This window comes from Macrosteles quadrilineatus, unplaced genomic scaffold (genome assembly GCF_028750875.1).
Source record: "Macrosteles quadrilineatus isolate MER2022 unplaced genomic scaffold, UCM_ALF_1.0 Scaffold_6__1_contigs__length_79288215, whole genome shotgun sequence".
Classification (NCBI taxonomy): Eukaryota; Metazoa; Arthropoda; class Insecta; order Hemiptera; family Cicadellidae; genus Macrosteles; species Macrosteles quadrilineatus.
This window is the reverse complement of record NW_026542599.1, coordinates 52,051,588-52,072,096: the sequence shown is the minus strand read 5'-3', so window position 1 is coordinate 52,072,096 and position 20,509 is coordinate 52,051,588. Positions and strand designations below refer to the sequence as shown.

The 20,509-nt window shown below is 34.2% G+C and overlaps 2 protein-coding genes across 2 annotated transcripts in view; both read left to right on the top strand.

Moving 5' to 3' along the window:
- Window positions 1-726: 726 nt before the first annotated feature.
- On the top strand, window positions 727-7,334 carry LOC128997090 (uncharacterized). Its single transcript, XM_054422668.1, has 4 exons — window positions 727-904; window positions 3,321-3,420; window positions 4,424-4,833; window positions 6,960-7,334. The coding sequence occupies exons 1-4, from the start codon at window positions 761-763 to the stop codon at window positions 6,987-6,989; spliced, it is 684 nt and encodes a 227-aa protein (XP_054278643.1). The 5' UTR covers window positions 727-760; the 3' UTR covers window positions 6,990-7,334.
- A 205-nt stretch (window positions 7,335-7,539) lies between these two features.
- LOC128997529 (murinoglobulin-1-like) overlaps window positions 7,540-20,509 on the top strand; it is a 40,877-nt gene continuing 27,907 nt past the window's right edge. Inside the window, exons 1-6 of the mRNA XM_054423169.1 lie at window positions 7,540-7,626; window positions 9,952-10,112; window positions 10,667-10,899; window positions 17,725-17,844; window positions 18,712-18,869; window positions 19,384-19,483. Of these exons, the coding sequence (XP_054279144.1) occupies window positions 7,565-7,626; window positions 9,952-10,112; window positions 10,667-10,899; window positions 17,725-17,844; window positions 18,712-18,869; window positions 19,384-19,483 (834 nt within the window). The 5' untranslated portion in view covers window positions 7,540-7,564. The remainder of the gene's footprint in view (window positions 7,627-9,951; window positions 10,113-10,666; window positions 10,900-17,724; window positions 17,845-18,711; window positions 18,870-19,383; window positions 19,484-20,509) is intronic.

Below are 20,509 nucleotides of genomic sequence, written 5' to 3'. Positions count from 1 at the left end.
TTTTGGATCATCAATACAATATTCAAACCGATTCGTCATAAATATGGGCCATGTTCCATGAAAGGGCTTGTTAAGTAGGCTATTTGTCATGGTTTGATGATAAAGTTATACATCATTATCAAATATCAGTATTTGTAAATAGTTTGAAAAAATAAAAATACATTTTTTAATCCGTATCAGAATGTTTCATATCAAGGAGGTTTTATATTTAATTTATTACACATCTTATCAATTATTTATTCAGTTAGTTTTCTAACGGCCACCTTTAACTCCAGGCCGTGGCCTAGTAGAATTGGCAACGTCACAAGTAGTGAAGCGCCAGACGTCCCATAAGATAACGTGGCAGACAGGTGACACTAGCTCATTGATTCGAGTATTATTCATTTGAATTTAACATTTAGACCCATTTTTATTACTGTCACATTGCTAATTTTGAAGGAAAATATTTATGTCTTGTGAAATTTGTAAATTTGTTTGTGTCTTACAAAAGATTTTTTCAAATGTAATACATTACTTCATTAATAATTCTGAAATTGGATCTGTTTACACATAAAGGGTTGATATTTATAGCCTACATTTTGAAAGCTTTACACCTTTTGAAGAAAAGTGTAGGCCTAGGCTACCTAAAGATGGCAAATTTAGCATTGGCGAGATAGGCCGTTCCCTCAACTTAGGAATATCCATTTTTTGTTTTAAAACCTACAAATTGATATTGTCTAGTTTCAGCTAACAGTATTCAAGATTAAACCATATAACGGTGATGGCATCAAAAAATGATGTTTTAGATGAGCAAGAACTCAATGCTTCAGATTGTGTATTCTTTGATGCTAATTCTTGTGAAATGAAATTGAATTACAAATTGAAGTTCCCAGGAACTTATATGATACCTACTACTAAAATACTGGTAAGTTAGGCTTCTTCTGTTAGGCTATATTATCTTAGATATTTTAGTAGAAATAAAATATGTTTTCTGCATGAATGTGTTATGTGTTAAAAACACTTTTTAATGGTCTTTTGCTATAGCCTAGTGTCTTGGACTTAGGTATAAGCAGTGCCAAATTTAGGGTTCTTGCGGCCCTAGGACAAATTACTCTATCTGCCCCCACCCCTGTGTTGGAAATTCCCCGTGATAGGGGTGATGAAATCGTGAACATTACCCTTGCATCAAAAGTACATCATCATCATCGTCATCGTCACCTCAATCACAGATGAAATCGTGAACATCATATCCCCTAAATCAAGGGAACGCCATCATCGACACCCTTGAACGCAGTTCACATCTTATGGAAAATAAATAAACTGTTGTAGTTTGCTTGTTTATGGATATATTTTGATCAAACTTGGCAAATTTATTTATTTTATAATAAGCTATTAATATGCAACCAAAAACAAACTTTATTACCTTCCCTGTAGCAGCAAACCTATGTACCCTACTCATTAAAACTAACGTCATTTAAATAAATTTAAGGGGGGTCAGACGACAAAAATTTAAATCCAAAAATCGGATGGCTAGAAAAAATTTCATTGAAGTTTTAATAACGCTTTGTTGCTAAGTTTTGACGTTTTCATGGTAACAAAAAATTTAGGCTGAAAAAATTTTGATTTTTTTGTTTGAAAAAATAGAAAATTTACCAAATTTAGACTTGAGGAACTATTTGATAAGGAAAAGAACTCAGACAACCCATCTTATGCAGCTGGACTATTAGAAGTAATTTTGTAATTTCCCCACTTACTTATTTTATTACCGTAGGCCTAAATCAGATGTTTTGTTGTGTTTTCCGAAAACTAATATTTTTTACTTTAGGAACACCTAGGCTATCTCAAAAACTAAAAGAGATATCTCCATAATTTGTTTTTTGTTTTGTTTCACTCCTTCAGATGTACAAGATAAACAGAGGGTTTTGTTGCGATAGATAAAAAACATATTTTATATTAATTCAATTAGTTTTTTAACTGGAATATTTTTTCAATAAATTAATAATTCAGTAAAAATTCAAAAGACTCAAATTTCTTGAAACTTTCTGCTTATATCATAGAATACATAGAGATCAACCAATTATAAAAAAAGTTGAATGTGAAGATATCTCTTATGGTTTTTGAGATATGTGTTCCTAAATATTAATAAAACAGAATTGAGAATACTGTATTGGCTGTCCCTTAAGCGAAAATCAAATCAGGAAAATATAAATTTGCTTAGTCTGCAGGTTCGCTGCGGCGGGGATATTGTTTCAATTTCTCAAGAGTTCATGGTGTCCGAGTTAGAGCCTAGGCCTATACAAGTTAACGGAAACTCTTACATACTAAAAAATTAGTGAGTTTTGCAAAACAAGAATAGCCCCTGTCAAAATAACAAAAAGTTTTTAAATCACCTTCGGCTCAGAATGGAATTAGGACTCTAGGGGGAAAATTATTTACTTAAAAATTTTCAAGCAACCCCATCGGATCACTTGTAATGGATAGACCCTTCTTTGAGCTACAAATAATTCCTTGTGATGAAATTTGCTTGTTTATGATTTTTTTGCATCCAAAACCATTTAACCAATAACAAATAACAGGCTTTTCTATTGGAGCATACTGTTTATCATGTGACAGTATAAAGCGGCTGTGTAGCCTATTGAGTAGGGTGTGTATTGTATTTAAACACTCTTGACCTTGACAGTTCTAGTCCCATCCTTTGTAGCTCTAGACCTAAATGTTTACTTCCTGGACAACTCTGCACACTGTTTGATTTGACAAATTGTTAACATATAACATTCTTTACTATACTTGAATAGATACAACTTCTGTATCGGTGTGGTGGGGAAATCTGATGTTGGAGTAAGACGGAGAACTGTCTGGTTGACTATTAGGAGAGCCTGACGCGGTTGCCATAGCAACAGGCGCTGTTGCTACATCGCAACGTCTCTCCACGCCCACACGCACATGTGCAGTTCCTCCAGTGCTACGATAGTGACTACTTCGAGTAACAGTATACTGTCCGCGTAACAGCATACAGTCGTGCTCAACAAAGACAATTATCCAACAGATCCAACTTAATATTATGAGTACTGAACTAAATACTGTTGGGATAAAACTATTTAAAACTAAATATAGATTTTAAATCCAACCAGTTTATAAACATAACATTTTAGGTACATACTTATAGACAAACATTCATTTTGTACCCATGTATTCATTTTGGCTACTATATTCTTAGTTATTGTTTTCATATATAAATTTTAAGACTGAATAAAATAAATAGGTAACCAAAATATCATAAATTTGTATAAAACATTTTGTGTTATAGTCAAATTAGTAGCCTAATGCAAACCATTTTTCAGGATCTTCTTGACAACCAAGTGTTGTTTAACTATCTACAGCTGTCTGTGGAGTCTTATGTTAAACATGCCAGGGAAATGCATATGGCAAATAAAAGTATAAGTGAGTATTAAATTTGAAATTACCTGTTTATATTTTTAAAGTAGCTGGGTAGCTAGGGGATAAAGTGCTACCGGTAGGTAATCAGAAAGCTGCTGATTCAATGCTGAGAAAAATCCAAATATTTTAGTGTTTATATTAAATTTTATATTATTAAAATACCAAACAATATTGTAAACATTTCTGTATGGAACTAACATGATGTAATTTGTAAATATTTTGGCGGAATAAATGCTATTTTGATTTGATTTGATTTGAATTAGCTGGTGCAGCGTTTCTCCATTTCGTTCAACGCTTGGATTTAACCTCACCTAATAAACGAGTTGTATAGTGTTTGAGAGACTAATTTTTTATATGCTTTATATGTGTAACGCAAATGCAAAGTGCCTTTGCTGCACTCGAGAAACTTTCCACATTCGCCTGCGGCTCATACGTAAGCATTTCTCTCATGTGCAGCAAAGTGCCACTTTGCACACTAGTTCCACAAATAACTATTTCTTTAACTCTTTGTCGACACTTTATTTTTCAACTCTTTGACAATATAATTTGTTTAGGCTATTTTGTTTGATGTCTTCTAAGTATTTCAACACATTTCCATGTAAAACCAAAATTTAATAAACATCTGTGTCTCCTTCGGCCTCAAAAAGATCTTAGAGCTACACTCGTCAGTTCAACAAATTTTGTCAACTCAGCCACCATGTCACCGTCGTCAGGCGGGGACGAGTGCCTCTAAAGACTGATTGTGACACTAGCACTGACAAGTAAGATTTGATGAATAGCCAGCTTTTCTAAGCGCCATTGGGTTAGCAGTATAGCTACCTTGCTGCAAAATGATGTGACAATCAACACTCATAACACACCTGTAAAAGGTGTAGGCCTAGATTAAATACCTCTTACCACCTCCTCAATATATTCCGAGAAAGGTTGTCAATTATACTGGAGGAAATGTATTTAGTAATTTTAAATCATTGACTAAATATGAATTTTGTCTTTACTTTGTTTTTAGGTTCTCGTGTTAAAACTAAATCTGGAAAAGGCATCAGTACAATTGGAGAATTTAAAGAAAATTTGCCACAAACGAAGGAAAGCATCATAAAAAGTGAAGATGTATTTGAAGTGCCAAGAACAGCCTCCAATTCTTCTACTTATGATTCTTTTCACTCCATCAATATCCCTTGGCACTCCAGTAAAAGCACTGTGACAAAAAGTGCAAAACCCCGTGCCTTCAGGCGCAAAAAATCTGGTCCATCCATAGCCTGTAAGCCCGGCCCTAGCACTAGTTCTTCAATGACTGATTCTTCTAATCAGGAATCTCAAACTCTTCTTACTCCTTTGAGATATAAATATACTTACGCTGCTAAACCGAAGAAAATAAAAGAGAACGTCAGATTGTTCACAAATTATGATAAAAAAAATGTAAGTAATACAAAACTAAATTAGAAGATATGTATACATTTTTGGTTTGATCAAATCTAATAGTTTGTAGTTTTTGTTCTTTGTTCTGAATTTGGCAAAATGGTAAGAAAAAGAGCAAAATAAGAGGGCTATCCAGAAATTAGTTAACATTTTGGAATTAAGAATAAACAAAGTTTTGGAAAAAATTGTTTTTATGTACACTTGAACACTTATTTTCTTTCAAATTAAGGCACTTAGCAATGGACAAGCTTAGGAATTTATTTTGTCGTAAAATTCGGCCGCCTGACCCTTCAACCACTTGGTTAAACCTCTTCTTGCAGCTGTGCGTCGTAATCAAAATGCTGCATAGTCAGCCCCTTCATTGCTGGGAACAAGTGGAGGCTGCTCGGTGCCATGTCGGGACTGTATGGCAGATGAGGAAGCAACTCCTACTTAAAAGATTCAAGGACTTCACAAATGCCATTTTGAGGCACATTTGCAACAATTCACACGTTGTCGTGAATCAGCAGAATCTTTGAGCTTAACTCTCCCCTGTGCTGGTTTTGTATCGCTCTTCTGAGGTTTTGAAGGGTTTGGCAATACCTTTGAGAGTTCATAGTAGTGCCTCTTTCCAGGGAGTCTACAAAAATTACATCTTTCCTGTCCCAAAAAACAGTCATCATCACCTTCCTTGTCGAATGCCGACAACGTTTGCATGCATTTCTTTGGTTTTTGGGGGGAATCTGTGTACCCCCACTCCATTGACCGCAATTTTGTCTCGCAGTTCACATGTTTATCCAGTGTTTTGTCACCAGTAATGATGTGATAAAGTAATGAGTCACAATCTTTATCGTAAGCGTCCAGAAATGTTATTGCTACAGCCGTTTGCTGATTTTTGTGAATGTCTGCCAAGATTTTTGGAATCCATCTTGCACAAAACTTGTGGTGACCAAGCTTTTCGGTGATGATCTCGTGCAACAAACTTCGTGAAATTTGTGGAAAACTCGTAGAGTTCTGTAATTGTTGTGAATTTTCGGCTTTTACTGACTTCAGCATTAAGGTTTTTGACAAGTTCGGCAGTCACTATGCTAGGTCTTCCACTTCGCTCTTCATCGTGAACGTTAGTTCGGCCATTACTTAATTTTATGACCCACTCTACCTTCAGTGATAATGTTACTAAGCTTCCGTTATCTATCGGCAGTAGTTCTAGGTAGTAGTTCTAGCTAGCACAATTGACTGAGACGGGTGGCGTCGTTTTGTAATCCAACTACTAGGAGGTCACGAATTGTGGATATTTATAGGGATGCACTGTGGATGCGATGCTCCCTGGTGCGGATTAACGTCCGCACTAGTGAGTACTACGACTATCCGCAGTACTATCCTGATAATTAGACCAATTCGTAAATTACAAGGAAACATGTGGTTCGGATTCCACTATAAACTGTAGGTCCCTTAGTTGCCATTAGCTGTATGGGCTATTAATTAACAGCTGTGTCTAAGGAACATGTCGGCCTCAGTCACTAACAAGACTACAAGATCGCGCCACTCATCCAACACTCATCCTTCACTCATATTTGGGTTAAAATACGCACATAGTGGCGTCCCCATCTTAAATAATTTATATTAATTGATATTGATATAGATGCTGACTAAGCTGCGTAACGATCTGACACCAAAATGGCAATGCTAACCCCACCCCTTGAGGACAGAAATGAAAATGCAATCTATTTTCTGGATAGCCCAGTAGAAAACTAGCCCTTTAATACCGAGAAGAATCCTAGAATTAGATTAAAAATCTTAAATCATGTCTTTGATTTCTTTCTCTATTGTTAATTTAATTTTATATTTAAAATTGTCTGCTTGATTTTTCATATTTGTAATGTTGTTATGTCGGAATGGCAATACCATTCTCAGTAGGCTACTGTAATTGAGTAGTTAAAATAATTGTCTAACGTGAGTGAATAGTCTAATGACTAATATTAAGTAAATAATTTTTCTTCCGTTATTAGATATTATACTAAACCAAGTGTGAGTTCTACTCTTTTGTAATGATGAGAAAAAATCCATTTTAGTACCATCCAAAACAATTCTTTCTTTAATTTCATTAAATTTTTGCTCTTTGTGTGATGGTGTTTTTGTTATTTCAGGTTAGTGAGGTTATCATTCTTGATGACTAATAACTTGGAATTAGAAGACAAAAAAGGATTCTTATTTCCAAGAATTACCTGAACTGTAATATTATTTTACCTGTAATGTTTTCCAATTTAATTGTTTCAAATTATCTTCTGTTTAGTTCTTAATGAGTTTGCTAGAAAAAGTTTTAAAACCTCTTGATTTTGTGTTTTGTAGTTATTTAAAAATTTTAGCTAATTTAAACAGATTTCATTACTGTTCTTAATTTTTACTGTGGTTTTGTGCTCTAATGGCCCCAAACTAAATGCATCAAATCATTACAAAAGCTTAGCAAACTTTAGTTTTTAAGTAAAATGTGGTAACATAATAATAAAGTTATGTTAAATTTATGTTTTCTTATAAATTATTTCCTTTCTGCACTTAAATTTACTTACTTACTTACTTAAATTTATGATTTAGGAAACTCAATACTCTTTGATCGTGGTGAATGAGATAACATTGTTTTAGGAATAATGTCAAAGGTCAATGGTAATCAGTTAGTCAATTGTTCCAATAAGTCGCATCATAGCTTGTAGCAATGACCTAATACTGTAATTTGGGTTGTAGTTTACAGGCAAAAATGATAATTATTTTGTTATTTGTATTTTTCCCAGTGAGTTATTCATTTGCTGAGCATAACAAGTGAGTATTGAAAGGTTTTCACTTCTAATAATTTCCTTGTATTATGAAATATCAAGTTGTTCAAACCTAAAATTCTTCTGACATATTAAGCTAAATGAATTTCTACTTTTCATGCTTTTATAGGGGTTTTCACTTTAAGCTGTAAGCAGTATTGTACATGTACCAGATTTGTGCAACTAAAATTTGAGTTTTTGTCTGACTAGTATGTAAATAGTTTTCCTAAAGGAGGAAATGAAGTTATGGATAGGTAAAATTAATCAATTTGAAATGTTTTAAGTGCATCAGAGAACACTATGTCAAATAACACGTCATCTAAAGGTATCTAATACTTTAAAAAAAGGTTATGGGAGATTTAACTCTACTATTGGCAAATTTGGTTTAAGGGTTTATTTCTAAGTAAATAGAAAATTGAGCGTGAATAGTATTCCGGTAAAAATCATTATGTAGGTTGTTCCAGGGTGAGTAGTTTAAAGCAGCGCGGGCCTTAGGATTGTAGCTAGGCTACAAAAGGTGCATCTATCCTCACAGGGCCCCACGATTGGGGCACCAAACGTAAAACCACCTGTCGGTGGCTCATTTGAAGTAATTTATTTTATTCTTAAACTGTCTTTGATGTATTGTCTACTTCAAATATTGTGTATTTTTTGTATTTTCGCCTGTACTTTTTCTGAGGTAAGCTTGCTGACATCCCTTTATTCTACAAACCAAAATCCTAGCCTAGAACCTTTCATTAAACAAAGCCAGTTGAAAAATATATCATTTGGAAATTTATCCAAAAAAAAATCAAAGCAAAGTATTATGGTCACAGAATTTTTTATCTTTTTAAACTTTATTATTGTTTTGATTGGTAGCATATTTTATGATGAATAAATCACTTAAATTTGAAAATCAGTGGATCCTTATAGGATCTTCCTAAAGAACCTCCAAAGGCGTGCAAGTTGGTCCAAGTAGTAGAAAATGGCTTCTGTTCTCAAAGTGCTGGGTGCAAATCTCACTAATCGCTAATAGATTTGATCCAACTTAATGCTGCAACCTTGTAGCCCTATCCTGAAGTAGTGTATAATACGTTTCCCGGATAGAGTCTAGTATAGAAAAGGATGTTTCTTGGTCTTTTTCGAAATGAAATGAAATGAAAATGGTTTATTTATACAGGCAAACATATTTTTAAGAGTAAAATTAGTTTGGCTTTTTCAAAAAATCTTGTATGAGTGAAAATTTTGAAACGTACGTTTTCAGGAAAAGCGCATTTAAAAATTGTTGTTCCGTTTTTTTGAAACTTTTATTATTATTTTTATTTTATTAACATTTTAAGTTTCATAAAATGTCCATGGTAATGCAATATCTTTGGTAATTTTTTATTTATAGAGCATCTTAGATGGAAAAACACAAAATTTTGTCACGACCATCACGGATATAAAACTGAATATTAAAAATAGTTAATATTATTTTTATAACTATGTTTTGCTATAAATTAATTTACTTTTAGGGCCATTATACAATAAACAGCTCACTAAGTTTTTGGTATATTTGGTCTTTCTAGAAAAAAATAAAAAAAACTCAGAAATTGAAAAAAGCCAATAAAATCTTTTAAGTTTGTATAACTCCGAAAAAACTTACCTGAGACCCGAAAAATCGTGATGTCTTTATAGAGGTGTGCTTCTTTTGTGTATAAAACATTGAAATATGATGATATTTTAATTTTTGAAATTTTTATGATAAAAATCATAAACGTGATGGTCAGGGTCAAGCAGTACGGTCGTGAATTGTCTGGAATAATCTAAATCTTTCTAAACAATCTTTCAATTATACTGATAGTTATAATAAAAATATGTGTTTCAATTGAACTAAACTGTTCAATTTACAATGATATGTCGTGCTCTAAAGTTGCAATTTTTTCCCTAATGGTCGTGACGTCAAATCAAGAGACAGGCCTATTTAGTCATGGTAGTCAGTTCACAATGAAAACAAAATTATCATATGCTCCTTTTTTGTAAGTTTAATAACTATTGATGTAATAAAAATATGACATTATGAATTTGGCATGAATAAATATTCTAAAAACAGCATGAAAGTTGCAAAATGTACCGTAGGGACACGTGACGGTCGTGAGTTTCGAGACTTTAAAAATACAAAAAAATACCTAGAACCTATTTAAAGCCAAATAATTGTGTGTTCCACACCAACCATGTTGCCCCCGTCCCAAAAAATACTAAAACAAATAATGATAAACTAAATATTCAGTATCTACGAAGTAAAAGGCCAGGGACATAAAAACGTACATTTGAAAATTTTCACTCGTATATATGATTTTTTGTTTTTCTTTAGGGGCTTCTTGCTCACAGCACCCAGTACATTTCTCTCTGGCTCAGTTGAGAATGTTTGCGTATCCCTTCACAACACATCTAGTCCAGCTCAAGTCTCGCTTTCTCTGATTGGAACATTCAGTGGGCAAATCCTGTCTAAAACTTCTTGGACCATTAATTCTGGTGAATATCAATTTTTTACCTTGAAACATATTTCTGGTAGTTTAAGTAGGTACATGAGGAGTTCCCATTAAAGGATTTCGGAACTTCTCTGTGAGTTGGGGCCTAGTAGTGCAACGGATTATGAATCCAGGAATGTCGAGGGTTTAAGTCCTGTTGCCGCCACTAATGCAAAACAACAGTTGTGCTTTATCAGTACAGTTCATTCTAGAACTGTATCAGCTCACCTTAAAAACAATTAAATCATAACAACACAACAATAAACAATAAATTATGATTCAAAACAATCTTAATATAATTTAGACTGGTTTTGAGAAGGATATCAAATAGATCCTATCAAACGTTTGAAGGTAACAAAGCCAGTACTTGGCCTGCTCCCTTAAAAAGTAGTGTAAACAAATTACAAATAGGGCAATTCTCATAAATCTGTATTTTCCCTATCCGGTCCAAAATTTTATGATTTCTTTGTGTTGAGTGAGTGTTGAAATGTTGATTTACCAACAATTCATTCAAGTGATTTTTGCCATAAGTAACAACTTTTTGCCATCCTTTCACAGTGGGATGTATTGAGCTAGTGGTACCTGTAACAACAGAACAGCAAGGCAGACTCGTGGTACATCTACAGTCAGCTGATCCTGATCTAACCTCTAACAGTGAAGTGACTGTTCAACTACAAGCTGATCCTCTTGTAGTGCTTGTATCTACTGACAAGCCTCTCTACAAGCCTGGACAACAAGTCAACTTCCGAGTTGTCACCCTCAATCACAAACTGAAACCCTTCAATGGCAAGGTGAGATTTCTTTTGTAAACCAAAGAAAGACTGTGTTATTCTTTAGGCTAGTGTTCTCAGACGTACGATAATTATCGTTTTGTACGATAATTTAGCCTCCCGTACGATGTACGATACGTCACCGTACGATAATGCTATTTGTACGATAATTTTGGCAGTTGAATAGTACTCTTTTACAAAATTGGTTAGGGAGGTTATACAAAGTAATTCGGAAACATTTTTGCTGTTTTAAATAAAAACTCAGTATTTATTAGAGATGGGATGTAAAAATCAATACATAAAAAATCAATCTTATGAAACCTATAAGTTAACTGTTATGAATAAAATTAAAACGAAAACATTTCCATTACATGTGCTTCTGAACTTCTGCTTGAATGCTTCTGCTTCTTCTGCTTCTCCTACATCGCGGGAAAGTCAGTTTCTGTTACCATATATGATAGACCTTCCGTACATAATCTCGCCCAATTGGTGAATTATTGGTGTGTATTGCATGGTGGAAGGAAAATACAGGTGTAGTGTTTGTGTTGAGGTTGAGAAATATTCACATAATATGAGTTACTATGATTACAACGTACAAAACTAAAAATAATATGGTTTATGGCAATTTTAAGATTTATAATAAAAAAATATATAAGTCTATTAGGTATTTATTAATAACATCAATACTCAAGCCAGTTACGATGGTTATTTAAAATTGTACGATAATTTTGCCTGAAATACGATAATTTAGTACTGTGTGTACGATATTCGACCACGGCCAATCTGGGAACACTGGGCTAGTGGCACTTTGCAAAACTGTAATTCAAGCACTTTTTGAGAGAAAGCGGTTCACTCCTCAAACGTTACTAGAATTAAACTTGTCCCTCCCGCAACGAAGTCCAAGACGCTAACTAGGCTTGGAACTTGACCCTATACTCAATATACCTGGATGTTCACGGAACAGTATAGGTTTTATGGGAGATAGTCATGCTATTACTATTGCTGGAATCATTATGTTTATTGTTATCTTGGTTGCGTCAACTGTATTCATGATCCTCATGAAGGAGCTAAACCTTATTTCTGTAACTTCGCTATTGATGGATTGGTGTTTTGAGTTGATGATTTGCATGTTGACTTTAGTATAGTCAAAATTAGAATAGTAGTAAAAATCATTAATACAAAGTAAAAGTGATTAAAAGTTTTGTAAGTGAATGAATGAATGAAAAAGTGCTTTCATGTGTTCAACAATTTCAAACAACAAAGTCCGTGAAACTTGTGGGAATAAAGCGAAAACTCTGTCATTGTGAATCGGCGGTTTTTAGAACCTTTTCTTCAAATTAAGCGACCAGTTCCATCAGTTACAATGCTCGTGCGTCCGCCCTTCGTTTTGTCATAACTCATGGACGTCAGTTTAACCATTTTAAAACTGAATGCGCAATTTTTTCTCAGAACTTTACTTCAATACGTTGTTTCCGTAAACTTAGCAAACTTGGTGATTAATGTCTATTTGTTTAAGTTTTATGCCAAAAAAACCTGTATCACTGACCGCACCTCTCAGTTGACGGTAGCCAGTTGGCGGGATTTCAAGTGCATTGCACATCATTTGTTAAAATTGCAAAAATACAGGCAGCGCGAGGATGTTCCCATTGTCAAGGCTGGACGCTGAATGAGTTGCCGAGTGTGCACGCACCAAAATGTACGAGAACAGTGCGCCCCTAGCAGCATCAGAACGAAACGTTCCTTACTTTCTGAATAGCTCTCGTATATTCGGAAAACATAAATGGGAGAAACATAAATTCAGAAACATAAATTCGGAAAACAAATAGAATCCTGAGTGAACTGAGCTGTAATTACTCCAATGTAAAGATGGTAAATGCATATGAAGCAGGGAGGCACCTTCATACCCACCATGGCTTGCACCTGAACAACAAAGGTAAACTATGGTTATCCCAAAAAATCTGTGGGGTAGCAAAGTCTTTTTACGCTCCCATGGAGAAGATCGATCTTCAAACCCATAATCCATTGTCAGAAGTTCCTAACATGGCTGCTGTACATATTCCTGAGCCCAACCATCCACTGGAGGAAACACTGCCGGAACCATTAGTAAGAAAATCTAACACAGAAGAGCCTGGTGTGTCTGTACCAGTGATGTCAAGATGCCCTCAGAGACCAGGAGATACGAGTCAACCACCTCCTCCAGGAACAGAGTTGCTGTCGGGAAACTCCACCCCACCGGCTTCAACGGTTCATCGACAACAACTAGACCCTCTGACCCACCCATAGATTTAATAAATTTTACTAGTTGTGATGAAATTAGCTTAAGTAAGTCCAGCAAATGTAATAGTGTTTTAATAAATGGTAGAACTACAAACAAGAAAAAAATCAATAGTTTTACAGGTAATAAAAGTTATAATAATGTTCACACAAAAAATACTGTAACAATTTATCACCAAAATTGTCAAAGTCTTCTGAATAAAGTCAATACATTGGAATTGATTGCAAAAGAAATGAATTTAGATTTTCTTTGTGTAACTGAACACTGGTTAAAAGTTAATGAAATCAACATATGTTCAATTAGCGACCTTCATCATGTAACTAGCTATTGCCGAACTTCTAGAATTCATGGGGGCTCAGCAATTTTTTCTCGCTATGACCCATCATGTATCAAAGTAATGGATGATATGAATAAATTATCTGTTGATTTAGACTGTGAAATAGCAGCTGTTGAAATAATAAACATGAATTTATTGCTAGTAACCATATATCGTAGTCCTAATGGAAATGTGCAAAATTTTTTTACCATCTTAGAAAAGTTACTAAGCCAAATCAATCGGCAGAAAAAACAGTCAATTGTATGTGGCGACTTTAACATTAACTTTCTTAGTAATGATAGTGACTCTGTAAACCTTTTAAACCTTTTTAGTATGTATGGGTTGCATATGACAATTTATGAGCCTACGCGAGGTAATAATTGTTTGGACAACATATTCACCTCATTAGAAAATAATTATACAGCCTCTGTGGTTAATAAACATGTTAGTGATCACCTTGCTCAAGTTTTTACTTATTATAGGGTGGAAGAGAAGGATTACTTTCCTGTATGTAAAGGTAAAACGGTCACAAAAATAACTGAGGCTGGTATAAGAGAACTCAAGTATTATTTAAGAAAAGAAAATTGGAAAGAGGTATTTTACATTAACGATGTTAACTTAGCATTTAGTAGTTTTATAAATATTTTGTGTTTTTATTTTAACCTTAGTTTTGTAAAACATGTAAAAAAATGTCAAAGGAAAAAGAAGACCTCCAACAAATGTTCTTGGTATAATTCAGAGCTACAAAAACTTAAAGAAAGATTGGATTCTCTCTACCATTTATATAAAGACACAAATGTTGTTTGGTATAGAAATGAGTACAGAAAACTTAAAAATGTGTATAGATGTAAGATTAAAAATGCCAAAAAAAGGGAAAATGCTAATGCCATAGAAAACGCCAAAAATAAAACAAAAGCTTTATGGAATATTGTAAATAAACATAAAAATAAGTCAAGCAAATGTAGAGTAGATAATTATTTTAAGTCAGATGAATTTAATGAATATTTTGTGAATACTGCCTGTGATAATGTAAATTCTAGTCAAAATGTAGGAATAAGTAATTGTTGTAACTTTACTCATTATTTAAGGAAAAAAGTAGTACCTGATAGTGTTAGAGATTTAGTTTTTAAATATGTGACGGAAAATGATGTTTTAGATGTAGTAAAACAGTTAGCTCCAAAAAAAAGCACGGATCATTTTGGAATGACAAATGCTCTCATTAAGGAGACCATACCTTACTTAGTAACCCCATTAACAATTTTGATTAACAACTGTATGGCTCAAGGTGTGTTTCCTGATATCATTAAAATAAGTAAAGTTCATCCTATTTACAAAAAAGGAAAAAAAGATGAAATAGGTAACTATAGGCCTGTTGCCATTGTTCCTGTTCTGTCTAAAGTTCTTGAAATAGTTATTGGTAAACAGTTAATGCAATACTTAGAATCAAATCAACTCCTTTGTACAGAACAGTTTGGATTTCGTAAAGGGCTTTCAACGACACATGCCATTACTTCCTTGGTTGATGAAATTCTCGACTGTTATGAAAATAAGGATTTTGCTGCAATTACATTCTGTGATCTTAGTAAAGCTTTCGATCGAGTATCACATGAAATTTTGTTAAAAAAATTAGAATATCATAACATTAAAGGTAAAGTGTTAGATTTATTTAGATCTTATTTGTCAAACAGAACACAGTATGTAGTTTTGGGAGAGGATGCATCATCTATTAAGCCTGTGTATTGTGGAGTTCCCCAAGGATCTGTGCTTGGGCCTCTGTTGTTTTTGGTAGTAGTTAATGATTTAAGTGTTAATATCCCTGCAAATATTGTATTATATGCCGACGACACAACCATCATTACTAGACATGCAGATCATGAACAACTTTTGGTTGACTCTATGCATAATCTAAAGCTAGCTGAAAACTGGTTAATTTCTAATAATCTTGTTCTAAATAATGATAAGACAAAAACTGTTTTGTTTAACCTTCGTGAAGTACACAGTAGGCCAATGGATGAGAGAAATCCAAAATTTTTAGGATTAACTTTTGATTCTACTTTGACCTGGCATGACCATGTTATAGTTTTAAAAAATAAACTGAGTTCAAGTATATTTGCTCTTAAACAATTATGTGGCGAACTAGAACGGCCTTCTCTCATACAGGCATACTATGGACTTTTTCATAGCCATATAAGCTATGGGTTGCTTGTTTGGGGGTCTTCTGCTCATGCAAAAGAAATTTTCAATTTGCAGCAAAAGGCAATTAGGGTAATAGCTGCTGTAGATAGGCACCATGATTGCACTGAATTTTTTAAAGAATACCAAATATTAACACTGTTTTCTCTATTTATTAAGCAATGCCTGTTATACTTAAGACCACAATTAGATAAGTTAGATTATAGGAGAGATATACACTGCCATAATACTCGCCAAAAATGTAATATAAATCTTCCTTATGTTAGACTTGCTAAAACTGATAAAAAACCATTAACTTTAAGCAGTAAATTTTATAATAAGTTACCAATAGCCATAAGATTACTTAATGATAAGGATTTCAAGATTAAAATAAATAACTTTCTTTGTAATCAGCCATTATATTCAATAGAAGATTATATGTCAAGAACACTGACTCCACTAGATTTTAATTAATGTTATATTTTATGACTAATTTGACGTGCCAATGTATTTGTATGGAATATTAACTGGCAAATAAAAATCTCATTCTCATTCTCATTCATTCTCATTCTCATTCTCATTCTCATCTCATTCTCATTCTCATTCTCATTCTCATTCTCATATTAATTGTTGAATTCTTGTATTAAAACCATCGAACCTTCCTAACGCTAGCCAATCCCAACCATGTTTGGTAACTAATGTAATCATGCTCTGAAAGAACATAATCATGTACAAAAGGAAAGATATGCAAAGAAAAATGGGGAATTTACTTCGCTGCGTCATATGGGAAGCTCTTTTGTAGATTTGGCGGGAGTGTCAATTAACTGTTTGCTTGTTGTAAACGATTTAAACATGTTAAGTTTTGTGGGATGCCATAACCTTCCTGTTGACCTCAGTTTAGTGATAACAGCTCCTGGAACCTGGAGAGAGGTTGAGGAAAAGGAAGAGTGGTCAATTATTTTATGAGTTCAGATTTGCTGGTGTTGCTGAAACTGCCATTTGAACACTCTGTATTGCTTATGGACACTCCATACTGCACAGTAAATGTGGAATAGAGTATAGATGGCTCTATCACTTGTTATTTAGATCACTAAAGTACAAATCAGCTAATTCCACAACTTTGCTTCTCAATTCCTGTAACAGCATTTTTCTTGATTTCTTCCCCATTTAAAAATCCAAACTTGCTATTGATGTGGTCTAAAGCATTAAACCTATTACTTAGTTCCATGATCTATAATTTCTATGGTCTATAATTTCTAGCATATGTTTTATATAGGTCCTCTACTCTTGATGAGACCTCGTCATTACTTAGCTCACCAGGAATTTTTTTCTTCTTCCTTTGCCTTTTTTCTGTGAATTCAGCTGGTACGTCATCACTACACCTTGCGTCAAGGTCAAGACCACTCTACTCGTCGCTGCGCCACGGCTGCCATGCGGCCATACTAATAAATAAATGTTCATTAATTTGTCCCTTTAGACTTATGTTAGTAGTTGACGTCATTAAATCAATTAAATGTATGAATTACTCTTATGAAAGCTTAATAGAGTTTAACAATATTCATTAAGATAAATTATCGAAACATTTCTTACAAACAAATTTAGGGGGGTGCGATGCATCGAAAATGCTTAAAAAATCTGATTCAATTTAATTAGATGCATCAAATCGCGATTTGATACAGTGGTGATCAAAAATCAATTCGACTCTTGAGGGAGTCAGTATTCATATATGAAAAACGCCTGCAGAAAGTCAATGCAATACCCGCAATACAGGAGCCCGCTGTTGTTTGGGATTCCCTTGCGAAGGTGTTCTTATTTAATTAATTTTTTGTTTGTAAATATTGTTTTTTTGTTTTATAATTTTTTGTTTTGTCTTAACACTCTACTCGGGAAATATCATTTATATTTCGTAACTTTTTGTGTCTCTTTTACTCTTAGTCCCTTAAACTCTAGTTTTCTCAGGTAAGCTAGCTGAGCTCTATCCATTGATAAAATAATTTGAATCCTGCTCTCAGCACTTTGGAATACAACGTTTAAATGTTGTTCTATATGTCCTCCATGAGAGTATCTCATTTTGATGTTCCAGATCAGTAAAATATGGATAGAGTCTCCTTCTGGGGTCAGAGTTGAGCAGTGGAGTCAAGTTGAGGTTATTCAACATGGACTTGTACAACTTCAATTCACTTTGGACAAGGAGCCGTTTTTGGTTAGTTTTTGTTAGTTTGTTTATGTAGTCAGGGCCGTCTCTAGGGTTGGCGGCGCCCGGAGCAAAAGTGGTCGTGGCGCCCCCTCCCCCCCAGTAATAGTCGCATTCGCATATTTTAATACTATGTTAATAATACAAATAGCCGCTGCGCGGCGCCCCCTCAGCCACGGCGCCCGGGGCAACTTGCCCCGGTTGCCCCCCACTTCGGACGGCCCTGTATGTAGTGTGTTTTTGTTGTTTAGTGTATTACTTTGGACTAATTGCTTTACCCTTTGAATTTTATGGGTTTTCTGTTCTTTAGTTGTGCTGAGATTTATCACGTTTTTCAGTTTTGTTACAAGCCCAAAAATAGTTTTCCAAATGACATTATACAAGTTTTCAGTGCACACATAGAATGTGTGTTGTCATTGTAATAATTTCTAATCTTTCTATTTATTCATAATACTAAAAACTGTAAAATGCTTGACTTTAGTTACAACTTATAAAAAACTCACCGTCAACTTTAACCCAAGCCGCACAACATTTATTTTTGGCTAGACGATTGTTTAAAACAATGTTGGTTGACGGAATCCGTATTTTCTTTGACCCTTTGAACTCCATGTATTTAGTATGGATTATTTATTTATTTAATCAGGCATTTTTATCTTGTGTTCCTCCCCATACAAAAATAAACAAATTATTTCAAAACAAGTTTTTTTGTCAATACTAGTGACAGGAATGTAGATTTAATGAGGGTAGCCTATGTATTATTATGTAAAGCACTCACTTTAACAGTTTCATAGTTTCTTTGAGATATGAAAGTTAAAAATTGTTATTCACAGTTATAAATAAAAATAACAACAGTTAATGTGTTTATTCTTTTATCAGGGAAAATGGAAAATCAAGGTTCATCACAGTTTGTCCTTCACAGTAGAAAAAACATTTGTAGTCAAAGAGTATACTCCTGCAATATTTCAAGTTGACATAAAACCTCCTAAAGAAATTCTTCCAGACTCGCCTGTTGTTTCATGGGATATATGTGCCAAGTAAGTTAAATTAAATATATTATAAATATGATTTTGGTATTTATATGTTTTGTAAATTTCCTAAATTTTAACACTTTAAAGCCTAAGCCCGAGTATAGCTTGGGGTGTTAGTTTTAGTTTGTTGATTCTTACCTGCAAGCGCTTATAGCAATAGCGGCAGTTCGGCTGATGGTGGCATGGCAACTATCATGCCACCATCAGCTGAACTGTCGCTATTGCTATAAGCGCTTGCAGGTAAGAATCATTGGCATAGGTGTTACACTGAGGAGTGTAGTGTTGATATCTTTCTATATGTACTGGTTTGAATCCCGTACATGTGCAATCCATACTAAGCTCAATGATGTGTGAACAGCTGGCGGGAGAGGCCATCCGTAAATAAACAGTGTCTTGGGTGGAAGTTGACGGTATTATTGAGTTTAGTAGGGATTGCACAGCAAATTTATCAATGTGTAAATTAGTTCTAGCTATAAACATGATCATTGTTAAAAGACTGATTATTTGATGATTTTAATAGGTACAGTTATGGAGAAGTACTTAAAGGAAATGTTCGTGTTGAAATCAAACTCCTGGGATCAAGAGCCGCTGATCAGCCTAATATAAACCATGCTGTCAAGGTAAAATGGTTTATAAAAAGGGTAGTTTCACATTTTGGGTTTCATTGCAGTTTAATAAATTTGTTACATAAAGCAACCATTATTAATGGGGTTAAGCGACTAAGCCTAACAAAATTCCTTAAGATAAGTACTTTGCATAAGATAACTATCACAGTCAAGGGTTTCTAAGCAGTGTTATAAATTAATTAATTAATTGAAAAAGTGTTTTAAAATAATATACTGTTTAGTTAATAACTGTTTAATTAATGTTAATTAATGCATTTGATATTCATTAATAATCCAAATTATCATACTACAGGGTGTTTATAAAAAAACTTTACAACTTTAACATTCTCCCATTCATGATCCATGGGACATAAACGTTTCCTATTGACACCACATGAAAGGGCTGCTCAAAAAGTTTTAATCAGCTGGCAGTTCAATCAGCTGATGGCCTTACATTGTTGTTTGGTAAAAAAAAACAAATAATTGAAAAGTCTCATTAGTATCGCAATGGAAGCACGAATCAAAGCGCAGTGTGTGGAGTGGTTCATTGAAACGAAATCTGATATTGTTGTTCAACGGAGATTTCGGACAAGATATAATAGGAATCCTCCTTCAAGACCCACAATTAGGGCTTGGTACTATAAGTTTATGAACACTGGCAGTTTGAATCACAAGAGAGGAAACGGTCGACCCCGTGTAAGCGATGAAGATGTGCGGCGGATTGATATGTTGGAGAATTTTGCTTTTCCCCAACTAGAAGAATTACAGCCAAATGTAATTTTTCAACAGGACGGTGCTCCCCCGCACTGGAAGAGGTTTGTTCGGGATTGTTTGGATCAAAAATTCCCAAATCGTTGGATTGGCCGTGGTGGGCCATTGGCCTCCTAGGTCACCAGATATAACTCCATGTGACTTTTTTGTTTGGGGTTTTATTAAGAATCGTGTCTACGCTAGTAAAGTGGACAACAAAGAAGAACTAAGAGAAAGGATCAGGAGAGCGTTTGATGAAATAGATCATTCAATTTTGCGTCGTGTTTGGTC